The sequence below is a fragment of the Bos indicus genome, chromosome 18 (genome assembly GCF_029378745.1).
Source record: "Bos indicus isolate NIAB-ARS_2022 breed Sahiwal x Tharparkar chromosome 18, NIAB-ARS_B.indTharparkar_mat_pri_1.0, whole genome shotgun sequence".
Lineage (NCBI taxonomy): Eukaryota > Metazoa > Chordata > Mammalia > Artiodactyla > Bovidae > Bos > Bos indicus.
Genome location: NC_091777.1, coordinates 66746100 through 66770318, shown reverse-complemented (window position 1 = coordinate 66770318; position 24219 = coordinate 66746100). Strand labels below are relative to the sequence as shown.

Below are 24219 nucleotides of genomic sequence, written 5' to 3'. Positions count from 1 at the left end.
ATGCTAAAGAAAGTGCAAGTGAAAGTCGCTCAATTGTGTACTCTTTGCGACCCCATGGACTATACAGTTCATGGAATTCTCCAGGCCAAAATACTGGAGTGGGTAGCCATTCCCTTCTCCAGGGGATCTTCCCAACCCAGGGATCGAACCCAGGTCTCCCGCATTTCAGGTGGACTCTTTACCAGCTGAGCCACAGAACGGTAAATTGACTAAAAATGACTGGGTCATATGTGCACATGACATGGAGAATTTATCAGAGACTGGTGTTCAGAGGTAGGAAAGGTTGTATAGGGTGCGAGGAACTTCCAGCCCCACGTCAAGGAGGAGCAATGGAAGGGAGGGGAAGTCACTGAGGAACATTGGTTAAAACAAGCATTTTAACCTAGCCTCAAGGGATGCGTTAACCCAAGGGTGGAACAGGAGGCCATCAGGACAGATTTACCTAGGTGTGACAAGTCCAGTGGCTTTCCCATTACCTACAAGCTTTATTTTAAACGCTTCCCTCATAACTCTTTGTAGGGCTTCCCTTGTGGCTCAGCTGGTAAAAAATCCACCTGCCATGCAGGAGACCTGGGTTCGATCCCTGGGTTGGGAAGATCCCCTGGAGAAGGGAAATACTACCCACTCCAGTATTCTGGCCTGGAGAATTCCACGGACTGTATAATCCATGGGGTCACAAAGAATCAGACACAACTGAGAAACTTTCAGTTTACTTTAAAAAAATTTTTATTTTTACTTGAAAAAAGTTTTTTAGTTTATTAAAAATAGAACAAAAAAAGAGAAGACAAGAATACTTGGTAGCTTGAGAATGTGAGTGCTTCACTGTGTGTTCTATTGTTTTCTGTGCTTCTTGTTTTCTTTTTTTAACTTTGGAAATTAATCCAAGGGCCCAGTAGGGGACCCAGGTGCGTTGACCTTGGGGAAGCAACAGTGGTGAAACTGGAGGGAAGGGGAAAGGGCACAACTATTGAAAGAGTAACATAGCCCGAGGGCAGAACTTAAACTGGTTAGAACAAAATGAGTGTGTCCAAAATGGCAGACAAGGCAACTTGACTAGTTCCTGATGCTTAGTATATTATTCAGTGTAACACATGAGTATTGTAACACATTAGTATTGCAACAGATGAGTATTATAACACATTAGCAAGCTGACATACCCAGAGACACCATGACAGTTCCAAGGGGATCATCAAGAACCAAAAAGTGGGCCTTGACACAATTCCAGATGTTCAAGCTGGATTTAGAAAAGGCAGAGGGACCAGAGGTCAAATTGCCAACATCCCTTGGATCATCAAAAAAGCAAGAGAGTTCCAGAAAAACATCTACTTCTGCTTTATGAACTACATCAAAGCCTTTGACTGTGCGGATAACAATAAAATGTGGGAAATTCTTCAAGAGATGGGAATACCAGACCCCCTGACCTGTTTCCTGAGAAATCTGTATGTAGGTCAAGAAGCAACAATTAGAACCGGACATGGAAAAATAGACTGGTTCTATTTTCTAAATTGGAAAAGGAGTACATCAGGGCCGTATATTGTCATGCTGTTTATTTAACTTATATGCAGAGTATATCGTGAGAAATGCCAGGCTGGATGAAGCACAAGTTGGAATCAAGATTGCCAGGAGAAATATCAACAACCTCAAATACGCTGATGACACCACCCTTATGGCAGAAAGTGAAGAACTGAAGAGCCTCTTGATGAAAGTGAAAGAGGAGAGTGAAAAAGTTGGCTTAAAACTCAACATTCAGAAAACTAAGATCATGGCATCCGGTCCCATCACTTCATGGGAAATAGATGGGGAAACTGTGAGAGACTTTATTTTCTTGGACTCCAAAATCACTGCAGATGGTGACTGCAGTCATGAAATGAAAAGATGCTTGCTTCTTGGAAGAAAAGCTATGAACAACCTAGATAGCATATTGAAAAACAGAGACTTGACTTTACCAACAAAGGTCCATCTAGTCAAAGCTGTAGTCTTTCCAGTAGTCATGTATGGATGTGAGAGTTGGACTACAAAGAAAGCTGAGTGCTGAACAATAGATGCTTTTGAACTGTGGTGTTGGAGAAGACTCTTGAGAGTCTCTTGGACTGCAAGGAAATCCAACGAGTCCATCCTAAAGGAAACCAGTCCTAGATATTCATTGGAAGGACTGATGCTGAAGTGAAACTCCAATACTTTGGCCACCAGATAAGAACTGACTCAATGGAAAAGACCCTGATGCTGGGAAAGATTGAAGGCAGGAGAAGGGGATGACAGAGGATGAGATGTTTGGATGACATCACCAACTCAATGGACATGAGTTTGAGTAAACTCTGGGTGTTGGTGATGGACAGGGAGGCCTGGTGTGCTGCAGTCCATGGGGTCGCAAAGACTTGGACACAAATGAGCAACTGAACTGACACGATTCCTGGAAATCTCTGCCCCTTCCCCAAAATAGTTGGAATAATCCTCCTACTCATTAGCCTATAAAATTACCCAACCCATAAAAGCTAACCACATACATTTCGATGCTGCACTCACCCTCTGCCATGATCCACACTCTATGGACTGTGTTTCTCTCTGAATAAATCCACTTCTTACCTACCTCCTTGTCTCCCACTGAATTCTTCCTGTCATGAGACACAAAGAACCTGAGCCTCAGAAAGTCCAGACACCTGGTAAGTGATTCTAATTAAAAGATCATGGGTTCAAGTCCCAATCCTCAGTGCTCAGCTTTCTTTGTAGTTCAACTCTCACATTCACACATGACTACTGGAAAAACCATAGCTTTGACTGGATGGACCTTTGTTGGCAAAGTAATGTTTCTGTTTTTTAATATGCTGTCTAGGTTGGTCATAGCTTTTCTTCCAAGGAGGAAGCATCCTTTCATTCCATGGCTGCAGTCACCATCTGCAGTGATTTTGGAGCCCCCAAAAATAAAGTCTGACACTGTTTCCACTGTTTCCCCATCTATTTCCCATGAAGTGATGGGACCGGATGCCATGATCTTCGTTTTCTTAATGTTGAGTTTTAAGCCAACTTTTTCACTCTCCTCTTTCACTTTCATCAAGAGGCTCTTCAGTTCTTCTTCACTTTCTGCCATAAGGGTGGCGTCATCTGCATATCTGAGGTTGTTGATATTTCTCCTGGCAATCTTGATTCCAACTTGTGCTTCATCCAACCCGACATGTGGCATGATGTACTCTGCATAAAAGTTAAATACTCAGGGTGACAATATACAGCCTTGAGGTACTCCTTTCCCAATTTGGAACCAGTCTGTTGTTCCATGTCTGGTTCTAACTGTTGCTTCTTGACCTGCATACAGATTTCTCAGGAGGCAGGTCAGGGGGTCTAGTATTCCCGTCTCTTGAAGAATTCCCCACAGTTTGTTGTGATCCACATAGTCAAAGGCTTTAACTTTGTAGTCCATAAAGCAAAGGTAGGTGTTTTTCTGGAACTCTCCTGCTTTTTTGATGATCCAATGAATGTTGACGATTTGAACTCTGGTTCCTCTGTCTTTTCTAAATCCAGCTTGAACATCTGGAAGTTCATGGTTCACATACCGTTGAAGCCTGGCTTGGAGAATTTTGAGCATTACTTTGCAAGCGTGTGAGATCCCACACCGGGCACAGCCCATGTTCACCAGGATAGGGCTGGGCTTGGAGACCTGAACGCTGGGCTATCTACTACTGTGGGAAGGAATTCCTCAGAAGAAATGGAGTAGCCATCATGGTCAACAAAAGAGTTAGAAATACAGTACTTGGAAAAAAAAAAAAAGAAATGCAGTACTTGGATGCAATCTCAAAAATGACAGAATGATCTCTGTTCGTTTCCAAGGCAAACCATTCAATATCACAGTAATCCAAGTCTATGCCCCAATCAGTAATGCTGAAGAAGCTGAAGTTGAACGGTTCTATGAAGACCTACAAGACCTTTTAGAACTAACACCCAAAAAAGATGTCCTTTTCATTACAGGCGACTGGAATGCAAAAGTAGGAAGTCAAGAAACACCTGGAGTAACAGGCAAATTTGGCCTTGGAATACGGAATGAAGCAGGGCAAAGACTAATAGAGTTTTGCCAAGAAAATACACTGGTCATAGCAAACACCCTCTTCCAACAACACAAGAGAAGACTCTACACATGGACATCACCAGATGGTCAACACCGAAATCAGATTGATTAGATTCTTTGCAGCCAAAGATGGAGAAGCTCTATACAGTCAACAAAAACAAGACCAGGAGCTGACTGTGGCTCAGATCATGAACTCCTTATTGCCAAATTCAGACTGAAATTGAAGAAAGAAGGGAAAACCACTAGACCATTCAGATATGACCTGAATCAAATCCCTTATGATTATACAGTGGAAGTGAGAAATAGATTTAAGGGACTAGATCTGATAGAGTGCCTGATGAACTATGGACGGAGGTTCGTGACATTGTAGAGGAGACAGGGATCAAGATCATCCCCATGGAAAAGAAATGCAAAAAAGCAAAATGACTGTCTGGGGAGGCCTTACAAAAAGCTGTGAAAAGAAGAGAAGCAAAAAGCAAAGGAGGAAAGGAAAGATATAAGCATCTGAATGCAGAGTTCCAAAGAATAGCAAGAAGAGAGAAGAAAGCCTTCCTCAGCAATCAATGCAAAGAAACAGAGGAAAACAACAGAATGGGAAAGACTAGAGATCTCTTCAATAAAATTAGAGATACCAAGGGAACATTTCATGCAAAGATGGGCTCGATAAAGGACAGAAATGGTATGGACCTAACAAGCAGAAGATATTAAGAAGAGGTGGCAAGAATACACAGAAGAACTGTACAAAAAAGATCTTCACAACCCAGATAATCACGATGGTGTGATCACTCACCTGAAGCCAGACATGCTGGAATGTGAAGTCAAGTGGGCCTTAGGAAGCATCACTATGAACAAAGCTAGTGGAGGTGATGGAATTCCAGTTGAGCTATTTCAAATCCTGAAAGATGACGCTGTGAAAGTGCTGCACTCAATATGCCAGAAAATTTGGAAAACTCAGCAGTGGCCACAGGACTGGAAACGGTCAGTTTTCATTCCAATCCCAAAGAAAGGCAATGCCAAAGAATGTTCAAACTACCACACAATTGCACTCATCTCACACGCTAGTAAAGTAATGCTCAAAATTCTCCAAGCCAGGCTTCAGCAATACGTGAACCGTGAACTTCCAGATGTTCAAGCTGGTTTTAGAAAAGGCAGAGGAACGAGAGACCAAATTGCCAACATCCGCTGGATCATGGAAAAAGCAAGAGAGTTCCAGAAAAACATCTATTTCTGCTTTATTGACTATGCCAAAGCCTTTGACTGTGTGGATCACAATAAACTGTGGAAAGTTCTGAAAGAGATGGGAATACCAGACCACCTGACCTGCCTCTTGAGAAATCTGTATGCAGGTCAGGACGCAACAGTTAGAACTGGACATGGAACAGACTGGTTCCAAATAGGCAAAGGAGTACGTCAAGGCTGTATGTTGCCACCCTGCTTATTTAGCTTATATGCAGAGTACATTATGAGAAACGCTGGGCTGGAAGAAGCACAAGCTGGAATCAAGATTGCCAGGAGAAATATCAATAACCTCAGATATGCAGATGACACCACCCTTATGGCAGAAAGTGAAGAGGAACTAAAAAGCCTCTTGATGAAGGTGAAAGAGGAGAGTGGAAAATGTTGGCTTAAAACTCAACATTCAGAAAACTAAGATCATGGCATCTGGTCCCATCACTTCATGGGAAATAGATGGGGAAACAGTGGAAACAGTGCCAGACTTTATTTTCGGGGGCTCCAAAATCACTGCAGATAGTGACTGCAGCCATGAAATTAAAAGACGCTTACTCCTTGGAAGGAAAGTTATGACCAACCTAGATAGCACATTGAAAAGCAGAGACATTACTTTGCCAACAAAGGTCCGTCTAGTCAAGGCTATGGTTTTTCCTGTGGTCATGTATGGATGTGAGAGTTGGACTGTGAAGAAAGCTGAGCACCGAAGAATTGATGCTTTTGAACTGTGGTGTTGGAGAAGACTCTTGAGAGTCTCTTGGCCTGCAAGGAGATCCAACCAGTCCATTCTGAAGTCCATTCAGCCCTGGGATTTCTTTGGAAGGAATGATGCTAAAGCTGAAACTCCAATACTTTGGCCACCTCATGGGAAGAGTTGACTCATTGGAAAAGACTCTGATGCTGGGAGGGATTGGGGGAAGGAGGAGAAGGGGACGACAGAGGATGAGATGGCTGGATGGCATCACTGACTTGATGGATGTGAGTCTGAGTGAACTCTGGGAGTTGGTGATGGACAGGGAGGCCTGGCGTGCTGCAATTCATGAGGTCGCAAAGAGTCGGACATGACTGAGCAACTGAACTGAACTGAAAACAAAAATTGTACGAGTGTGTTGGGTTGGGGGGAAGAGTCTGCTTCCCAGCTCAGTCAGGTTGCTAGGAAAGCCAGCTCCATGAAGCTGTAGGATGAAGTCCCTGTTCTCTTGTTGGCTGTCTCCCAGGGTTCTTCTGAAATTCAAGAGTCCACTACCACCACCCACACATTCCTCACCACACGGTCCTCTGCCTTCAAAACCTTGGAGTCCTCCTACTTCGAGTATTCTTCTACCTTTAAGAACCCTTTTGACAAACTATGACAAACTTAGACAGCGTGTTAAAAAAAACAGATAAATCACTTTGCTGACAAAGGTCTGTATAGTCAAAGCTTTAGTTTTTCCAGCATTCATGTATGGATGTGAGATTTTCACCATAAAGAAGGCTGCATGCCAAAGAATTGATTTTGAACGGTGGTGCTGGAGAAGACTCTTGAGAGTCCCTTAGACTGCAAGGAGATCCAACCAGTCAGTGCCAAAGGAAATCAACCCTGAATATTCACTGAAAGGACTGATGCTGAAGTTGAAGCTCCAATACTTTGGCCACCTGATGCGAAGAGCCAACTCATTGGAAAGGACTCAGATGCCAGGAAAGATTGAAGGCAGGAGGAGATGGGGATGTCAGAGGACAAGATGGTTGGATGACATCACCGACTGAATGGACATGAGTTTGAGCAAGCTCCAGGAGATAGTGAAGGACGGGGAAGCCTGGCGTGCTACAGTCCATGGGGTCATAAAGAGTCACAACTTAGCCACTGAACAACAACAAAGAACCCTTATGATTCCCTAGGGCCCATCCAAACAATCCAGGACTATCTCCTTATCTAGTCAGCTGATTAGTAACTTTAATTATACCTGCTATGTACTATGAACTATTAGAATTCTCACTTAATGCCCCCAAATCCTGTGGAATCAGGCCAGTCCAGGGCAGCTTTGGCAGTTCCACTCCTGTTTAGGTTGCAGTGGCAACAGCTGTCAAGACACAGGATATAGGTGAGCCACTGGTCTCACAGGTCTCGAGGTGGGCACAGCAAGGGGCCTGTGAAGCCAGTGAAGCATGATCAGTGATAAAAACTGGGGACGAGAGGTTGGACAGAAGAGATCCAGGGAGTTGGGCAGGCCATTGTTGAAGGACTCAGATTCTTAACAGGGACAATGAGGCCTAGAGACTGGGATTTTAATTAGCTTCCTTGGGGCCTGGGCCACGGAATGCTCCCTTCCCTGCTTTGAACACAGCCGCTCAGTAGCTGCCTAAGGCAGGAGGCAGGGTCTCTGATCTTATCCTCAAACTGGAGCTGAGAAGTCGGCCCCTTCCACTCTGGACTCCGAACCTGCTGCACAAAGCATGGGGTCCACTGCGCATCACCTCCCTCTTCCTTCAGCCTCCATGAGTAGAGCCTAAGGCCCAGCCAGTCCACATCCAGTGGTCCTGGCTCCCCCGGGGCCCTGGACAGCCAGGCCCAACTCAAGGTCCTCGGGGGTCCAGGCTGTTTCTCTGCCCGGACAGTTCTTCCAACAGATTTTGGGCTCTAAAGTGCCTCTTTGGATTCTGACTGCTCACCACCTCCCAGCTAGACGCAAGACCCGTCTCATCGCCTCTACCGCCTTTATTTTCTGAGCGTTGGCGCGGAGTGTGGCCTGCTGAAAGCACTCTGAACAGTCCCTCCTCACACCCCTCCCTGGGGCAGGTGCGCCTCCTGTAGGGGCATCGAGTCCGGGTGCCTCACCTTCTCCCTGGGCCAAGGCAAGGTGGTGCCCGTCTGTTCCCACATTCCACTCGCAGCCCCCAGGCCCACATAGGTGGAGGCCTGGGGTGTCCTCATCTACAAGAGGGATTTTGACCTGCCGGGACCCGCCCCGGGCTTGGGAGTCCACCGCCCTCCCGCCCTCACCCGGCCTCACCCGGCCTCACCTTCTCCAGCCGGACAGCACATGCGAGGAGCGTGGCCTACAGATTGACAGCGCAGGCCCCGCCCCCGCCCCGTCGCTAGGGCGAAACTGCGTGGTTACCCCGGCCCCCTGCGACTTTGGCCGGAAGTGCGACCTGGCGGCGGCGACTAGTCTCCATGGAAACGCCGGAAACGTGCTCTGACCGAGTGGTTCGCCGCGTCGCGGCATCTGCGGACTTCAGTTCCGCCGGCGTCGCTGCCCGGAAGTGCGGCCTCGGAGGTGGTGAGCTGGAGGCGGCCACCGCCCGGCCTGGTGCCTGAGGAGGAGCCGGAGGTGGGGTCAGGCGAGCATCCCCCTGCCGCAGGGCCGGCGGGGAGGCCGGGGCGTGACAGGGGAGGGGCGCCCGCGCTAGGCTTGGCGCGCTCGTCGCAGACGTGAGGGGGCGCTGCAGGACGGGGGCATGTCGCGGGCCGGGGCGCGGAGGCGGGAACCCAGGTCGGCCAGGGCCGGAGCGGGCGCAGCCGGAGCCGATCGGAGAACGGGTTGCTGGGGTCGGGGGGGCGCGAGGCATGGCGCAGGGGACTCAAGAGGGTGCTCGGACCAGAGGGCACGGCGTGGGTCAAGGGGCGGCGGCGAGGATGCCTGGGAGCCGCGGCTCAAGGTGGGCCTTTGTTCCGAGCCGCCCGAGGCTCCGCTGCACCTGCAGAGACAGGAGCCTGCCGGGGCGCGGGGCGGAAAAGGAAGGGCCAGTCCCCACGGACTGGGGCGCGGGCTTTTGCCCGCGTCGCCCGGGCACAGGCTGGAAGTCCTTTAGGCGCGGGCGAATAAAGCCAGTGCAGGGGGCTTGCGGCAGAGGTAACGGCACATGTAGACTTGGCCTGCGTAAGGAATTGCCACGAAGACCCCAGAGCTAAGGAGAGTCCCGATCTGTTCTTAATAGATCTCAACAGGCTCCCTCAGGCTGTCGGGTGGGGAATAGACCGGAAGGTGGGGGAACCTGGTAGAGGTGTGCAAAGTGGTCCGAGGGGTCAGATACGGAGCATGAACGGCCCCCAGCAAAGGAAAGTCGATTTGGACGTAAGGAGCCAGAGGGGATGAGTCTGAGACCCCAGCAGGCTCCGAGGATTTCGAGGCCTCACCTAAACCAGACTGGTGCAGAGTGGGACCGTCTCAGGGTATCTCATACGTTTGATAAAGGGGAAATTGAGGCCCAGCAAGCATGCTTCCTGTTTGACGGTGAAGTAGCTGAGCTTCTCAGATTCCCAGAGATCCCTGGGAATCCCTTCCCCTTTTCGGTGCCTGAGGGTGGGCAGTGCTGGGATTTCCAGGCTATAGTTGGACAAGAAGTGTCCATATTGCTCAGCCATGCTGAACCTGATGTCTCTGCTACTCCACCTGCACCCAACCAATCACACAGCCCTGGGCAGTCCACAGGCCCATCTCGATGCCACACCCACACCCTGGGTCCCATAGGTGCCCCATAGGTCGCATCAAGATTCCAGGAAACACAGACTGCAAGACATGTCTCCCACTAGACCATGTATTTCCCTCCCTTCCAGCGGCACCTGCCAGGCTTCCCAGGTGGCGCTAGTGGTAAAGAACCTGCCTGCCAATACAGGAGATATAAGAGACCCGGGTTTCATCCCTGGGCTGGGAAGATCCCCTGGAGGAGGACATGGCAACCCACTCCAGTATTCTTGCCTGGAGAATCTTCCCATGGATAGAGGAGCCTGGTGGGCAGCAGTCCATAGTGTCGCAAAGAGTCAGACACGACTGAATCCACTTAGTGCGCACTCAGGACACCTGCCAGGCTACTGCCCAACCTCCTCTCAACACTTTGTGACTATGAGCACCCTTCGACCCAGAGGCCATTCATGCCAGCCCCACCCCATCGAAGACCTGCGCATACACTCGATATAACCAGGTTCTGAGGCAGCAGACCTCTGGGTCTGGGTCTGGGTCTGCAAGGGTCTTGGATGCTCCAAGGTTGAAGGCCCTGCCAAGAGGAGATGAAAAAGAAGTCCCTAGTGGTGGGAGTCTTAGCTGGCAGGGTGGGGAAGGGGGTGTTCTATATAGGGGCTCCTGCCCTCTTCTCCACCCTATTGGAGGAGAAGGTAGGGGAGGCATGGATGGGAGTTAGTGGAAGAGGGGGTCGGTAGGACAAAATAGGTGAGGCGGGCCCTGGGTCTCCCCACTCTGGCAGTAAGCACGACCGGGAGGGCCGCAAAGCTGGAGGTGCTGGGGGTGGGAGGCGGCCACAGAAGTCCTGGAGGCGGGGAGTGGAGTCCTGCTGGGTTGGGAACCAGGACTTGGAGGGGCCAGGGGCACTGGAGAGGGCTGGGGCTCCTGAGGCCTGGGCGTGTGCGGCCCCCCGGCCCGCTGAAGGGATGGCTGACCGCCCCCCCCACCCCCACCACAGCCCCGTCCAGTGCAGATTGAGGGGAGGTCCCCCGGCTCACACCGCCCGTCCCGCGCAGATGGCGGCGGCGGCGGCGGAGGCGGTGCACCACATCCACCTGCAGAACTTCTCGCGGTCCCTGCTCGAGACCCTCAACGGGCAGCGGCTGGGCGGGCACTTCTGTGACGTGACGGTCCGCATCCGAGAGGCCTCGCTGCGTGCCCACCGCTGCGTGCTGGCCGCCGGCTCGCCCTTCTTCCAGGACAAGCTGCTGCTCGGCCACTCGGAGATCCGCGTGCCACCGGTGGTGCCCGCGCAGACGGTGCGCCAGCTCGTCGAGTTCCTCTACAGCGGCTCGCTGGTGGTGGCGCAGGGCGAGGCGCTGCAGGTGCTCACCGCCGCGTCGGTGCTGCGCATCCAGACGGTCATAGACGAGTGCACACAGATCATCGCCCGAGCCCGCGCCCCCGCGCCGGGCGCTCCCGCGCCCCCGCCCGCGCCCGTGCCGCCGCCGCTGGCGCCCGCGCAACTGCGCCACCGCCTGCGGCACCTGCTGGCGGCTCGGCCCCCGGGCCCCCCCGGCGCCGCGCACCCGCGCAAGCAGCGCCAACCGGCGCGCCTGCAGCTGCCCGCGCCCCCCGCGCCCGCCAAGGCGGAGAGCGCGGCCTCCGACCCCGCGCTGACCGCGGACGACGGCGCGGACGATGACGACGACGAGGCCGACGACGAGACCGACGGCGAGGACGGCGAGGGCAGCGGCCCCGGGGAGATCCAGGCGCCCCCTGCCTTCCCCGACTGCGCCGCGGGCTTCCTGCCCGCCGCGGCGGATGGCACGCGGGAGGAGCCGTCTGTGCCCGCCGGCCTCTCGGATTACAGCGGGCCCGGCAGGGACTTCCTCCGGGGGACCTCGGCCACCGAAGACGTGTTCCCCGACGGCTACGTCTCCGCCTGGCAAGAGGGCGATCAGGCTGCCCCCGAAGGCTGTCCGGTCGAGACCCCTGCCCCTCCCGACTGCGTCCTGTCGGGGCCCCGCCCACCTGGCGTGAAGACCCCCGGGCCGCCCGTGGCGCTTTTCCCCTTCCACCTGGGAGCCCCCGGGCCGCCGGCGCAACCCTCTCCTGCGCCCTCGGGGCCGGCCCCTGCGCCCCCGCCCGCCTTCTACCCAGCGCTGCAGTCGGACGCAGCTCCCAGCGCGCCACTAGGGGAGGCCCCGGCCCCAGCGGCTGCGCCCCCGGTGGCCCCCTCGATCACTCCCGCGCGCGCCCCAGGTGCCGAGCCGCCCGCCTACGAGTGCAGCCACTGCCACAAGACGTTCAGCTCTCGAAAAAACTACACCAAGCACATGTTCATCCACTCGGGTGAGCCGGGGTGGGTCTCTGGGCCCCTCGATTTGGAGTTAGGCCTTTCGTGAACTGTCAGTGACCCAAGGGTCATCACAGCCTGGTTCCCCTCTCGGATTCGGGTGATGGGGCGGCCTGCTCTGTAACCCCGGGGGTTCTGTGCCGGCCAGCAGGGAGGGGCACGTATACCTCGGTCTTTCCCAGTGTGAGGCCGCTGGGCCTGAACGGCGGCCAGTGACCAGAGTTCAGAAGGCTCTCTGGGCGCGGCAGGGATGGAGGAGGGGCAGCCCGGCCCTGGGCCCGACACCAGGAAGTTTGAGGGGGGAGGTATCGTCCCTGGAGGTGGGGGTAGACCTGAGTGGTCAGCCTCGATGGGCAACGATGTCCTAGACCTGCGGGCTTCCCTGCTAGGAGCTACCTGTTGGAGTCGTGAGTCACTGACAGGTAGTGACCCTGGTGTCACCATTAGGGTCTGGGAAAGGGGCGTCCCTGCCAGGTGGAGGGATTCCAGGTTAATGACACGTCTGGGTGCGGAGGGGAGTCGTGGTCTGGCACAGCGCCCCAAAGCCCCTTCCCAGCTAACCTGAGCGCGCTTCCCGCCCTGTCGCCCGCAGGGGAGAAGCCCCATCAGTGCGCCGTGTGCTGGAGATCCTTCTCGCTGCGTGACTACCTGCTCAAGCACATGGTCACGCACACTGGCGTGCGCGCCTTCCAGTGCGCCGTCTGCGCCAAGCGCTTCACGCAGAAAAGCTCGTTGAACGTGCACATGCGCACCCACCGGCCGGAGCGCGCGCCCTGCCCCGCCTGCGGCAAGGTCTTCTCGCACCGCGCGCTGCTGGAGCGCCACCTGGCCGCGCACCCTGCGCCCTGATGCGGGCCTGGGCCCTGGCCGCGCCCCGTGGGGTTGGCCTCTCCGCTCCGCTGGCGGCCGCGTCCACGGCCGACGTCACACCTGTCGCGGCCTCTTGGCCGCTTTCCCGCCGCCGGCCCGCGCTGTCCCCGAGCGCAGGCCCTGCTCCTGCCCACCCTGTTCCCCAGCCCCGCCTGCTTCGTTCCTCCCTTCCTGCGTACTCGGCCCTCCAGGTGGGGGCCGGCTGGGGGTGATCAGGAATTCCACCGCCTCCGAGAACTGGATCATCTCCATGCTGACCTAGGGCTCGGCCATGGAGCCGGGCCCAGGATTCACGGTCCCGACTCCAGTTCACGCCTCCCCGGCTCCAGGGAGTGGGGTGGGAGCTGCTCCTCTGACCCCGTGCCAGGCTACGAGGTCCCCAGCGCCCCGACCCGAGCCACCCCTCCCTCATCTGGCACCTAGGGCATCGCCACGGACTAAGGCCCGGCCTTGGGAGCCCTGCTCTGTAATAAAGGACTGGGGGCCGTGGGGTCCAAACCCAGAAGCACGAGCCCCAGCCCATGTGTGCCTCACCGTCTGTGACCGCCGTGGGTGTTGGGGTGCAGTGCGCCTGGGCAGCACCCCGCTGGTCAGCGCTCCCTTGGGCGGCGCGCGGCAGGATGGGTCGCTTTGCCATCTCGTGCCTCTGTTCTCTTGTAGGAGACGCCTGGCTCCCTAGAGCCCTCGCTCCTGTTGGGGAGTGGGGTGCGGACAGCCCTCTCTGACAAGGGTCTGGAAGCCGCAACCCACCCCACCCCTCCTCCTTCCAACCCCCGCCCAAGATGAAGATTTCGAGGCCCCTCCCCCGAGATCATCCAGGCAGATTCTCTGGCCTTCAGGCTTCCCCTCCTGATGGCCTTGATGGTTTAACCACTCACTTTGAGGGGCAGGGGATCTTTGGGGCCTGAGTCCCAGAATTACTGTCCTGGCCTTCAGAGTCGCGAGTGCCCCGCTGGCCTAGGGGCGGCACAGACACCAGCAGCCGGCCTCTCAGGCTGCCTACCGGGGTTGCTGAAGATACCAGCCAGGGTCAGCTAGAGGCTCCTCCTCGCAGGCCTCCTTCACATCGCTGGCGCAAGGCCCGCGCACCGCCTGCAAAGTATCCCGAGCTGGGGGCAGGGGTGTGGGGCGGGGGGGCGGGGGGGGGGGGGCCCTGCGGGCCCACGTTGAGATCCTAGGCCCCGGGCTCGTTTCCACGCTCCCCTGCTGAGGCTTTCCCGCCATACCCATATTCCAGACAAAGTTCAGCCTCCTGAACCCTGAGCCTGGTCTACTCTGCCAGGGGTACAGCAGAGTCAGAGCGGGGCCTGGGTTGGGGGGTCAGGATCAGGTTTGAACTCAGGCTCTGCGACGTTCAGAGCTTACTGCCCATCTGCTGTGTCCCTGGCCCCCACCCAGCTCCCGCGGAGTCAGGTTAGGTCGGTGCACAGGGAGCCTCCCGGGAGGCCTGCTAGCGTCGGAGCTGCCTTGCTATCCTGCCTGGCTGGAAGTTCAGAGGACTGTTTCCCAAGAGACTGGCACCCAGTGGCAGGAACGGGGGCAGAGAGGCCAGCGACACACAGAAGAGCAGGCAGGGCCAAACAAACACCTGGGGTTAGGAAGGCGGGAGGGCAGAGTCCTGGGGCCCACACCTTGGTCAACAGTCCATGAGTCACTGCACAGGGGCGGGTCGCCGGCGGAGGTGGGCACTCCTGGACATTTCCCGGAGTTAGGAGCAGGTGCCATGGGGCTCTGGAGGCGACTGGCCTTCTCGTTGTTGTTGCTGCTGCTGCTGTGGGGCCTGGGGCAGTCGCCATGGGCGGCGGCAGCGGCCCCAGCCCTGCGCTGGCTCCTGGGCGACCCGGCCTGCGGCCTGCTGCTGGGCCTGGCCGTGCTGGCAGGGCCCTGGCTGGGCCCCTGGACACCGCACTGGCTGAGCCTGGCTGCTGCGGCCCTGCTACTGACCCTGCTACCCGCACGGCCGCCGCCCGGGCTCCTCTGGCTGCCGGCCGACCTGGCCTACACCTTCCTGATGCTCCGCCTGGGCCTCCGCACCTGGGCACGCTTGCGGCGCCAGCCGCCGGACACCTTCGTGGACTCCTTTGAGCGGCGTGCACGGGCGCAGCCAGGCCGCACGATCCTGGTGTGCACCGGTCCGGGGGGCCGCGCGGTCACCTTCCAGGAGCTGGACACCAGGGCCTGCCAGGCAGCCTGGGCCCTGAAGGCTGAGCTGGCCGGCGTCGCGGGCCTGCGCGCCCGGGAGCCCACCGCCCTGCTGGTGCTGCCCTCGCAGATGCTCCCCGCCCTGAGCCTGTGGCTGGGGCTGGCCAAGCTGGGCTGCCCGGTGGTCTGGATCAACCCTCACGGCCGCGGGCCACCCCTGGTGCACGCGGTGCTGAGCTCCGGGGCCCGCGTGCTGGTGGTGGACCCAGGTGAGAACCCCTGGACAAGGGGGCCGGAGGGGCTGGGCAGCAGGCGGGAGAGGGCGGCGGAGTACTGCTGTCCAGGGGGTCCCAGTCGGGGCTGGCTCTTAAAACAGCCCACAGCCCGCTGGCTCTTAGGACCCAAACCCAGTTGCTGGACAGAAATGCTGAAGGTCCCAGAGTTCTGTTGATTTTTTTTTTCACCGTGGCTCTTTGCGGGCGTTTCGCACCCCAATACTCATTACAGGTAAGGCAGGTGCGCTTCGCGGCTGCGGGGGGCGGGCCTCGGCACGTCTCGCCCCTCCCACCGCAGGGCACCCCGCCCCCCTGAAGCTTCCTCTGACCCCTCCCGCAGAGCTCCGGGCAAACCTGGAGGAGGTCCTGCCCAAGCTGCAGGCGGAGAAGGTGCACTGTCTCTACCTGGGCCGCAGCTCCCCCACGCCCGGGGTGGGGGCCCTGGGCGCCGCCCTGGCCGCCGCCCCCTCAGACCCGGTGCCCGCCGACCTGCGGGCGGACATCAAGCTGCGAAGCCCAGCCCTGTTCATCTACACCTCGGGGACCACCGGTGAGCGTGCCCGATGTCCAGGCCCGACCTCTGAACTCTCCTGCTGACCTGATCTCAAGCCTGATTTGTGCCCTCAACTTGGCCTCTGAAACCCTCCTTGCCCCTGGATTGTGACCCCTGGCCCCAACGTTGACAGCCAGTCTTATCTGAATGGTCAGTGCCAGAACCTTGCCTCTGGCCGGTAAACAGCCGCTGAAACCCTGACCTTTGGAATTCATCCGCTGAACCCCGATGAAAACCCACCCACGCTGGCCATCTTTCCAGAGCCTCAAACCCCTGAGCTTGCGGGCCTGCCCTACCCTCCTCTCGCCTCTTCTCCCCAGGGCTCCCCAAGCCCGCCATCCTCACCTACGAGCGGGTGCTGCAGGTTGCAGGGATGCTGACTCTGTGCGGCGTCACAGCCGACGACGTGGTCTACACGGCCTTGCCTTTGTACCACACCATGGGGCTTGTCCTTGGAGTCCTCAGTTGCCTGGACCTTGGTAAGCCTTTCTTTCTTTGAGGTCCCCATTCAATCCACAGGACTCCCAGCCTGGATGTCAGGGTGGCAAGCCCAATAGGTTACCCAGAACCCCAGGTTCCCATCTTTGACAAGGGACAGAGAAGCCCAGGGCCACCTGGATAGAGGGACGGCCACCTGGATAGAGGGACGGACACCCGGGGAGTCCTTCGTGGCTGTGCCGCGGGCAGGAAGAAAGCGGCACTGCTGTGGGTGTTGGGTATTCCTGGCAGTCAGGGTCCCAGGTGGAGCCAGTGAAGGAACCGGCAGCAACCTTTCCTTCCGGTTGTCTCCCTAGACACCTGGCCACGAATTCAGTGAACAGAGCGCCTGGTCGGTTTTGTTGCCATTGTTGTTTCTGAAATTTTAACATGGAATATATTGAAATATCAAAATTTCTAAAGTTTTCTACATGAATCCTCAGGTACTCACCACCCAGCTGCAGCCGTTAGCAGCATTTTGCTCTTCTGTGTTTTGATTATCACCTCCCCTTTACTCTCACTTTTTACTCTCATTATTTCTTCAAAAATCTTAAAATCATGGGCCATTTCAAACATACAGGAAAGCAGAGCAGATAGTTTGATGAAGTCTCTGAAATCCTCACCCAGCCTCAACAATTGTTAACGTTGCCAATTTTATTTAATAGGAACTCTCTTCTTTCTGGATTATTTTGGAGCAGATTCTAGATACTATCTTTCTCTTTGTAAATACTGCAGTATGTATCTCTAATATGTAAGAACTTAAAACACCTGTGACCACTGTGATTAGCACACCTACCTGAAAAATTAACAGTAACTCTTGAATAATATCTGATGCTCACCTCATGTTAAAAACTTCCCAGGAGTTCCCTAGGAGTCCAGTGTCTAAGCCTGTGTGCTCCCACTGCAGGGGCCACAGGTTCGATCTCTGGTCAGGAAGCTAGAGCCCACATGCGGCAACTAAGACCCAGGGCAGCCAAATAAATGATTACATACATTTTTTAAAAATTAGCCCAATTATCTTTTTGCAGTTCAAGTGTTCTTTGTACTTGCTTGCTTGGTCTCTGTTCCTCTCCCTCCCACATTCCTGTTAAAACTAGATAGTCTTTCTAGAGATGTTTTCATTTATTTTTAAAACAGTTTTTATTTCTTTGGCCGCACCAGGTCTTTGTTGTGGCATGCAGGACCCAGTTCCCTGACCAAGGATCAAACCGGGGTGCCTGCATCGGGAGCATACAGTCTCAGCCACTAGACCACCAGGGAAGTCCCTGTTTTATTTTTACTTTTTTTTTTTTTTTTTTTTTTGCTCTTTACAAGAGACTCGCTTTTTTAAAATTTTTAACTGAAGGATAATTGCTTTACCATATTGTGTTTGTCTCTGCCATACATCAACATGAATCAGCCACGGGTATACATGTGTCCCCTCCCTCCCGAACCTCCCTCCCACCTCCCACCGCATCCCATTCCAGGTTGTCATAGTGTTTTCATTTATTTTAAAACAATCTTTATTTATTTATCTGGCTGCAGTGGGTCTGAGTTGTGTACTGCAGGGCCTTCAATGTGGTGCCTGGACTCTATTGTGGCCCGAGGCCTTAGTTGCTCTGTGGCAGGTGGGATCCCCAACCACGGATCAAACTTGTGTCTGATGCATTGCAAAGTGGATTCTTAACCACTGGACCACCCGAGAAGAATCCCCACGATGTTTTTCAGTTCAGTTCAGTCGCTCAGTCGTGTCCGACTCTTTGTAACCCCATGAATCGCAGCACGCCAGGCCTCCCTGTCCATCACCATTCCCAGAGTTCACTCAGACTCACGTCCATCGAGTCAGTGATGCCATCCAGCCATCTCATCCTCTGTCGTCCCCTTCTCCTCCTGCCCCCAATCCCTCCCAGCATCAGAGTCTTTTCCAATGAGTCAATTCTTCCCATGAGGTGGCCAAAGTACTGGAGTTTCAGCTTTAACATCATTCCTTCCAAAGAAATCCCAGGGCTGAATGGACTTCAGAATGGACTGGCTGGATCTCCTTGCAGTCCAAGGGACTCTCAAGAGTCTTCTCCAACACCACAGTTCAAAAGCATCTATTCTTTGGCACTCAGCCATCTTCACAGTCCAACTCTCACATCCATACATGACCACAGGAAAAACCATAGCCTTGACTAGACGGACCTTTGTTGGCAAAGTAATGTCTCTGCTTTTCAATGTGCTATCTAGATTGGTCATAACTTTTCTTCCAAGGAGTAAGCGTCTTTTAATTTCATGGCTGCAATCACCATCTGCAGTGATTTTGGAGCCCCCAAAAATAAAGTCTGACACTGTTTCCCCATCTATTTCCCATGAAGTGATGGGACCAGATGCCATGATCTTCATTTTCTGAATGTTGAGTTTTAAGCCAACTTTTTCACTCTCCTCTTTCACCTTCATCAAGAGGCTTTTTAGTTCCTCTTCACTTTCTGCCATAAGGGTGGTGTCATCTGCATATCTGAGGTTATTGATACTTCTCCTGGCAATCTTGATTCCAGCTTGTGCTTCTTCCAGCCCAGCGTTTTTCATGATGTACTCTGCATATAAGTGAAATAAGCAGGGTGACAATATACAGCCTTGATGTACTCCTTTTCCTATTTGGAACCAGTCTGCTGTTCCATGTCCAGTTCAAACTGTTGCTTCCTGACCTGCATACAGATTTCTCAAGAGGCAGGTCAGGTGATCTGGTATTCCCATCTCTTTCAGAATTTTCCAGTTTATTTAAATTCAGTTTAATTATTCTTGGGAAGAACTTTGGTGCAGTGCATATTGCTTCCTAATTTGTCACACCAGAGACTTCTTAAAACTGGGATCCCATTTTAGGCAAAGAAGAATTGGGACATTTTCATTGGAAAAATCCTTATCAACCTCCCCCCTGGTCTTAGCAGCTCTTGAAGCCCTTTCCAGAATCCAGGCATTTCACTTGGGGTTGCCAACAGAGCTGTTGCTTTCAAGGACCCAGCATCCATTTTCACAGAGAGGACATTATACTTCACCTCTGCCAAGATACAGCTTCGAAGAAGACACACACCTGCTCCCTTCCCAAGCACAGGAGCAGTCATCCCTCTGGGTGCAGGGCTGATGATATTAGCTTGTGGGGTTTTCTGAGGATTAGAGCTGAGGTAGGGAGAGTGCCATCCACAGGGCCAGCTGCAGAGGAGGGGATCAGAAAAAGAGAGAGCACTTTCCTGGAGTGACTGTGCATGCTAAGTTGCTTCAGTTGTGTCCAACTCTTTGTGACCCCATGGACTGTAGCCCACCAGGCTCCTCTGTCCATGGGATTCTCCAGGCAAGAATACTGGAGTGGGGCGCCATGCCCTTCTCCATGGAGTGACTGTAGTGGCCCCTAAGATGTACTGATCCACATGTCCATCTTTCACAACATCCATATATCCATCCAGCAACCCAGCCCCCATCACCCATCCATCCTTCTACCCACTATCCATTTGCCCAGCTAGATAGGCATTCCTAAGACATTTATCACAATCATGAATGACTCTTGCTCACAGCCCTCATTCAGCAGGGCTTTGTACCAGGCACTGAGCTTTCCACACATTCTGAACAGGATTTGGACTCAGGTTGGGCTGTGCTCTTCTCTTGGGGACAGTCCTGGCTGGGCCAGTGACACAGAGATGAGTGTGATGCCATTTTGGGCTTCATGGGCCACAGCCAGCTGGTCAGAGCAGCTTCTTACGGCAGCTCAGAGGCCTGACCTGAAACCCCTTCCTCTCCTCCCTTCCAGGGGTGACCTGTGTCCTGGCCCCCAAGTTCTCTGCCTCCGGCTTCTGGGATGACTGTCGGCAGCATGGTGTGACTGTGATCCAGTACGTGGGCGAGATCCTGCGGTACCTGTGCAACACACCCCAGGTGAGATGCTCAGAGAGCCCCCGAGTCATCCCAGTGAAGGTCTCAGGGAGATTCGGGCCAGGACTCACACAGTGGCCCTCAGGACAGGGGGTCCCACGCAAGGTTTCCCATCACAGCTGCTTTGAGGATCAGCTGTGCTATCTTGTGGTGGGGGGCGGTGGGGGGGTGACTTCACCTCTCTCAGCCTCAGTGTCCTCTTTGGGGAAACAGAATAATACCTCACAGGGGTGCAGCAAGAATCAAACATGTAAAGTACTGAGAGCAGGCTGTGGCTCGGGATAAAGTCACTAGACCTGAGCAGGTCTCATCCTATGGATTAGTGACACGTGGACCCCAGGTGATTCTCTCAAGGAGTGTGTGTTAGTCCCTCAGGTGTGCCCAACTCTTTGCGACCCCGTGGACTGTAGCCCACCAGGCTCCTCTGTCCATGGAATTTCCAGGCAAGAATAGTGGAGTGGGTGGCCATTTCCTTCTCCAGGGGGGGTCTTCCCAACCCAGGGATCAAACCGTGGTCTCCTGCATTGCAGGCCGACTCTTAACCATCTGATCCACCAGGGGGGCCCTAACGTCCCTCCAAATAAAATCTCCAGGTAACCACTCAGGAAAAGGTTCCTGGTAACTAACCCAAGTAAGGCCCCGGGATAACTCCTCAAAATTAACCTTCAAGTCAGTCCCCCAGGTTACCTTCAGGTAAAAGCCCCCCAAGTAACTCCTCCTGCTAAGGCCTCCAGTAAACACCCCCAGGTAAAAGCTTCAGATAACCACCCCTGTATAACACCCCAGAGGTCTCCCTTAGGTCAGACCCTATAGAAGCCCTCTGGCCACCCCTACATATTCCTCCAGGTAAGGTTCCCAGGTATCCTCCACAGGTAAGCCCTGCAAGTAACTCTCTCCAGGTATAGACTCCAGGTAACTACTCTAAAGTTAAGAACTCAGATCCCCTAGATACAGGCCCCCGTCACCTCCCAGGATAGCTCTCCTGGGTAAGGGCTACTGGGGCACACCAAAGGGCAGCCCCTCCTCACCCTTCTCGGGGTGTCCCTGCAGCGGCCAGAGGACCGGACACATAAAGTCCGCCTGGCGATTGGCAGTGGACTCCGGGCAGAAGTGTGGGAGACCTTCCAGCGGCGCTTCGGCCCCATTCGGATTTGGGAGATGTACGGCTCCACCGAGGGCAACGTCGGCTTCATCAACTATCCGGGGCGCTGTGGGGCCCAGGGCAAGACCAGCTGCTTCCTCCGAGTGAGTTGCTGGGCATGACGGAGCCCTGACTGGGGCTGAGCCCATCGGACCTCTGCTGATGCCTCCCACCATCTACCCAGATGCTGTCCCCCTTCGAGCTGGTGCAGTACAGCCTGGAGACAGAGGAGCCTCTGAGGGACAGTCAGGGCCTCTGCATCCCTGCGAGGCCAGGTACGGGGCTGGGGAACCTCCCCAGGTGTGCGAAGGGGTGAAAGCTGTGGGCTTCTCTGTGGCTGGAACAAGCCACCCGAAGCCTCGAGGTGGCTGACGCCCAGTGGTGGCGCCTGCAGTCCTCAGCCAGGCCCTGCATCCCTGGTCTGTCTGCCCACAGTCTGGGGCCTCCCTCTCAGCTGGTCGGTTCTGCCCAGCTTCTCTGCTTCAACCTCTGGCTCTGCTGCGTCTCTGGGTGTCCATCTGAGGTGTTCGCTTGCGCTTTCTGTGGAAGTCCCATCCTCCCAGGGATCCAGCTCCCGCCCTGAACCTTTTCCGAGGGTCTGCTCTCCTGGGGGCTGGCAAGCTCACAGCGGAATCTCTCTTCCCATCACCATTTGTGTCTCTCCCTTGTCCATCCTTGTTGGCCTTTTCCTCTTCTGAGGGGACTCTCTGATACCACCCTCATTTCCTGTCTCTGGATCCGTTTCTGGGTCTTTCTCTTCTCTGGCAGAGTCCGGGCCGTGGCCTGGGGGGCTCCTGACGCGCTCGGCCATGGCTAATGCCCGACTCCCGCTCCTACCCCAGGGGAGGCGGGACTCCTGCTGACCCAGGTGTTGCGTCACCAACCTTTCCTGGGCTACCGCGGGCCCCGGGAGCTGTCAGAGAAGAAGCTGGTGAAGAACGTGCGGCGCCCAAACGACCTTTACTACAACACCGGGGACGTGCTGGCCATGGACCACGAAGGCTTCCTCTACTTCCGCGACCGCCTTGGGGACACCTTCCGGTACCGCGGGGCTCCTCAGGGCCGGACGTGTGGATTCGGGGAGGGGCGGGGCTTGGGAAGTGGGCGGGGCCTCTCCTACCAGGGGGCGGGGCTCGATGGTCAGGAGGCGGGGGCTATCCTTTCCAGGGGTGGGCCCCTCGTACATATTCAGGACGGGACAGGCCAGGGGCCTAGGGGCCAGGAGGCGGCGCTTGGTCAGGGGTGGAACCTCCTTTCCCGCGCCCTGATCCCAGGCACCTGCTCCACCCCCGCAGGTGGAAGGGTGAGAATGTGTCCACGCGGGAGGTGGAGGGAGTGTTGTCAGTCGTGGACTTCCTGCAGGAGGTGAACGTGTACGGCGTGCCTGTGCCCGGTGCGGAGGAGTGCACAGCCCTGTGCGAGGGGTGGGGGCTTGTTCCAGGTGGGGAGCCGCCAGGACCCGGGAGAGGGCAGCTGTGGTGCTGAGGTTGCACGTGCTCCCCAGGGTGTGAGGGCAAGGTGGGCATGGCCGCCGTGCAGCTGGTGCCCGGCCAGGCCTTCGACGGGCAGAGGCTGTACCAGCACGTGCGCACTTCTCTCCCGGGCTACGCCGCTCCCCATTTCATTCGTATCCAGGTGAGCTCGGGTGGCTGGAGGGGTGGGTGGGAGGCCCGGCAGGGCGGTTGCAGTCGAGATTACAGTCTCTCCCCACGCAGGACGCCTTGGAGATCACAGGCACGTTCAAACTGGTGAAGTCCCGGTTGGTGCGCGAGGGCTTCAACGTGAGCGTCGTTGCTGATCCCCTGTTCGTGCTGGACAACCAGGCCCAAGCCTTCCGGCCCCTGACTCCAGATATATACCGGGCAGTGTGTGAGGGAGCCTGGAGACTCTGACCTCCCATCAGCTCACAGGACATCCGAAGGCGCTCCACCCAACGCTGTTCCCCCCCTCCCCTTGTCCCCTCACCCACTCCCCAAACCCGACGAGCCTGGCCTTATCCCCAGCTTCACAGGCTGGGGTGACCCTGGCCCGCACCAGAGCGAGAATAAACCCGGATGTGTACACGGATGTCTGTGTCGATGGGGAACGAGCCAGAGGTGTGAGGTCCCCCTGAGGGGCAGCCCTGTCTGGACAAGGCCAGGGGAATGCTGGAGCCAGCGCCACTCCAGGAGGAGACAACACTCCGAGTCTGCCTGTGGCCTCTGTCGGGGCTGGGCCGGGCTGCAGACGAGGATGTGGTCTGGAGAGTGTGGGGAGAAGCGCCGTGAGGGGAGGTCTGACAAGGGCCAGAGGCGAGGCTTCTGGAGAATGGAGGCCATGGTGTCTTGGGGCTAGAAGTGCCCTCGGGGGCATTGCAGGAGCCGCAGGCCGGCTGATGTCAGCAAGAGCAGCTGTGCTAGTAACGGCCCTGCTGTGGTCAGCTGCTCCTGCCATGTCTTGTGCTGGACTCTGCTCTCCAGGCGTCCCTGGGCTCCTGTGCCAAACAGCCCCTGCCAGCTGATACGTCCACTTCTCGAGCACGTGCCGTGCTGCAAGTGGGGTTAAGCTGTGGCCACACACACACCCCCACCCCACCCCCCACCCCGTGAGGCCCAGTTCAAGGGGCCCTGGCCGATGAGGCTGTCACTGTATTTCCTCTTGACAGAAGAGGTTAGCACCCATTCCGTCAACAGAAGAGCATATGCTGGGAGCCCAGAGAGCCACGTGGTGGGAGGGGGTGCATGCTGGACAGGAACCTGGGTTTATGGGTCCCCGAGCCTGCAGCATGGATTGACAGCTGTCCACTTCCAGGCTGGGTGGCCTGGGCAATGCCTAGAACCACTTGCCTCTCGAGTACTGGTTTCCTTCATTGTAAAAT

The 24219-nt window shown here is 55.5% G+C and overlaps 2 protein-coding genes across 4 annotated transcripts; both read left to right on the top strand.

The window, feature by feature from the left end:
• Positions 1–8473: 8473 nt before the first annotated feature.
• On the top strand, positions 8474–13397 carry ZBTB45 (zinc finger and BTB domain containing 45). Of its 3 annotated transcripts, none has more exons than XM_070772423.1 (3): positions 8474–8595; positions 10740–12018; positions 12615–13397. In XM_070772423.1, the coding sequence occupies exons 2-3, from the start codon at positions 10740–10742 to the stop codon at positions 12869–12871; spliced, it is 1536 nt and encodes a 511-aa protein (XP_070628524.1). In that variant the 5' UTR covers positions 8474–8595; the 3' UTR covers positions 12872–13397. The 3 variants fall into 3 exon arrangements, with proteins under 3 accessions (XP_070628524.1, XP_070628525.1, XP_070628523.1); XM_070772424.1 differs by having other exon boundaries at positions 8500–8595; positions 10682–12018; XM_070772422.1 differs by lacking the exon at positions 8474–8595 and adding an exon at positions 8708–8923.
• A 776-nt stretch (positions 13398–14173) lies between these two features.
• On the top strand, positions 14174–23423 carry SLC27A5 (solute carrier family 27 member 5). The gene is made up of 10 exons (XM_019978411.2): positions 14174–15303; positions 15650–15859; positions 16183–16341; positions 20100–20224; positions 21272–21466; positions 21547–21637; positions 22205–22403; positions 22658–22755; positions 22867–22997; positions 23078–23423. The coding sequence occupies exons 1-10, from the start codon at positions 14616–14618 to the stop codon at positions 23252–23254; spliced, it is 2073 nt and encodes a 690-aa protein (XP_019833970.2). The 5' UTR covers positions 14174–14615; the 3' UTR covers positions 23255–23423.
• Positions 23424–24219: the final 796 nt, after the last annotated feature.

Excerpts from the sequence above, each read along its gene's own strand:
- ZBTB45 (XM_070772422.1), top strand. The coding sequence starts at position 8,723 with ATGTCGCGGGCCGGGGCGCGGAGGCGGGAACCCAGGTCGGCCAGGGCC. Across the intron at positions 8,924-10,739 it reads CCTGGGAGCCGCGGCTCAAG|ATGGCGGCGGCGGCGGCGGA; the intron begins GTGGGCCTTTGT and ends CGTCCCGCGCAG. Across the intron at positions 12,019-12,614 it reads GCACATGTTCATCCACTCGG|GGGAGAAGCCCCATCAGTGC; the intron begins GTGAGCCGGGGT and ends TGTCGCCCGCAG.
- SLC27A5 (XM_019978411.2), top strand. The coding sequence starts at position 14,616 with ATGGGGCTCTGGAGGCGACTGGCCTTCTCGTTGTTGTTGCTGCTGCTG. Across the intron at positions 20,225-21,271 it reads ACCTGTGCAACACACCCCAG|CGGCCAGAGGACCGGACACA; the intron begins GTGAGATGCTCA and ends GTGTCCCTGCAG. Across the intron at positions 21,638-22,204 it reads CTGCATCCCTGCGAGGCCAG|GGGAGGCGGGACTCCTGCTG; the intron begins GTACGGGGCTGG and ends CTCCTACCCCAG.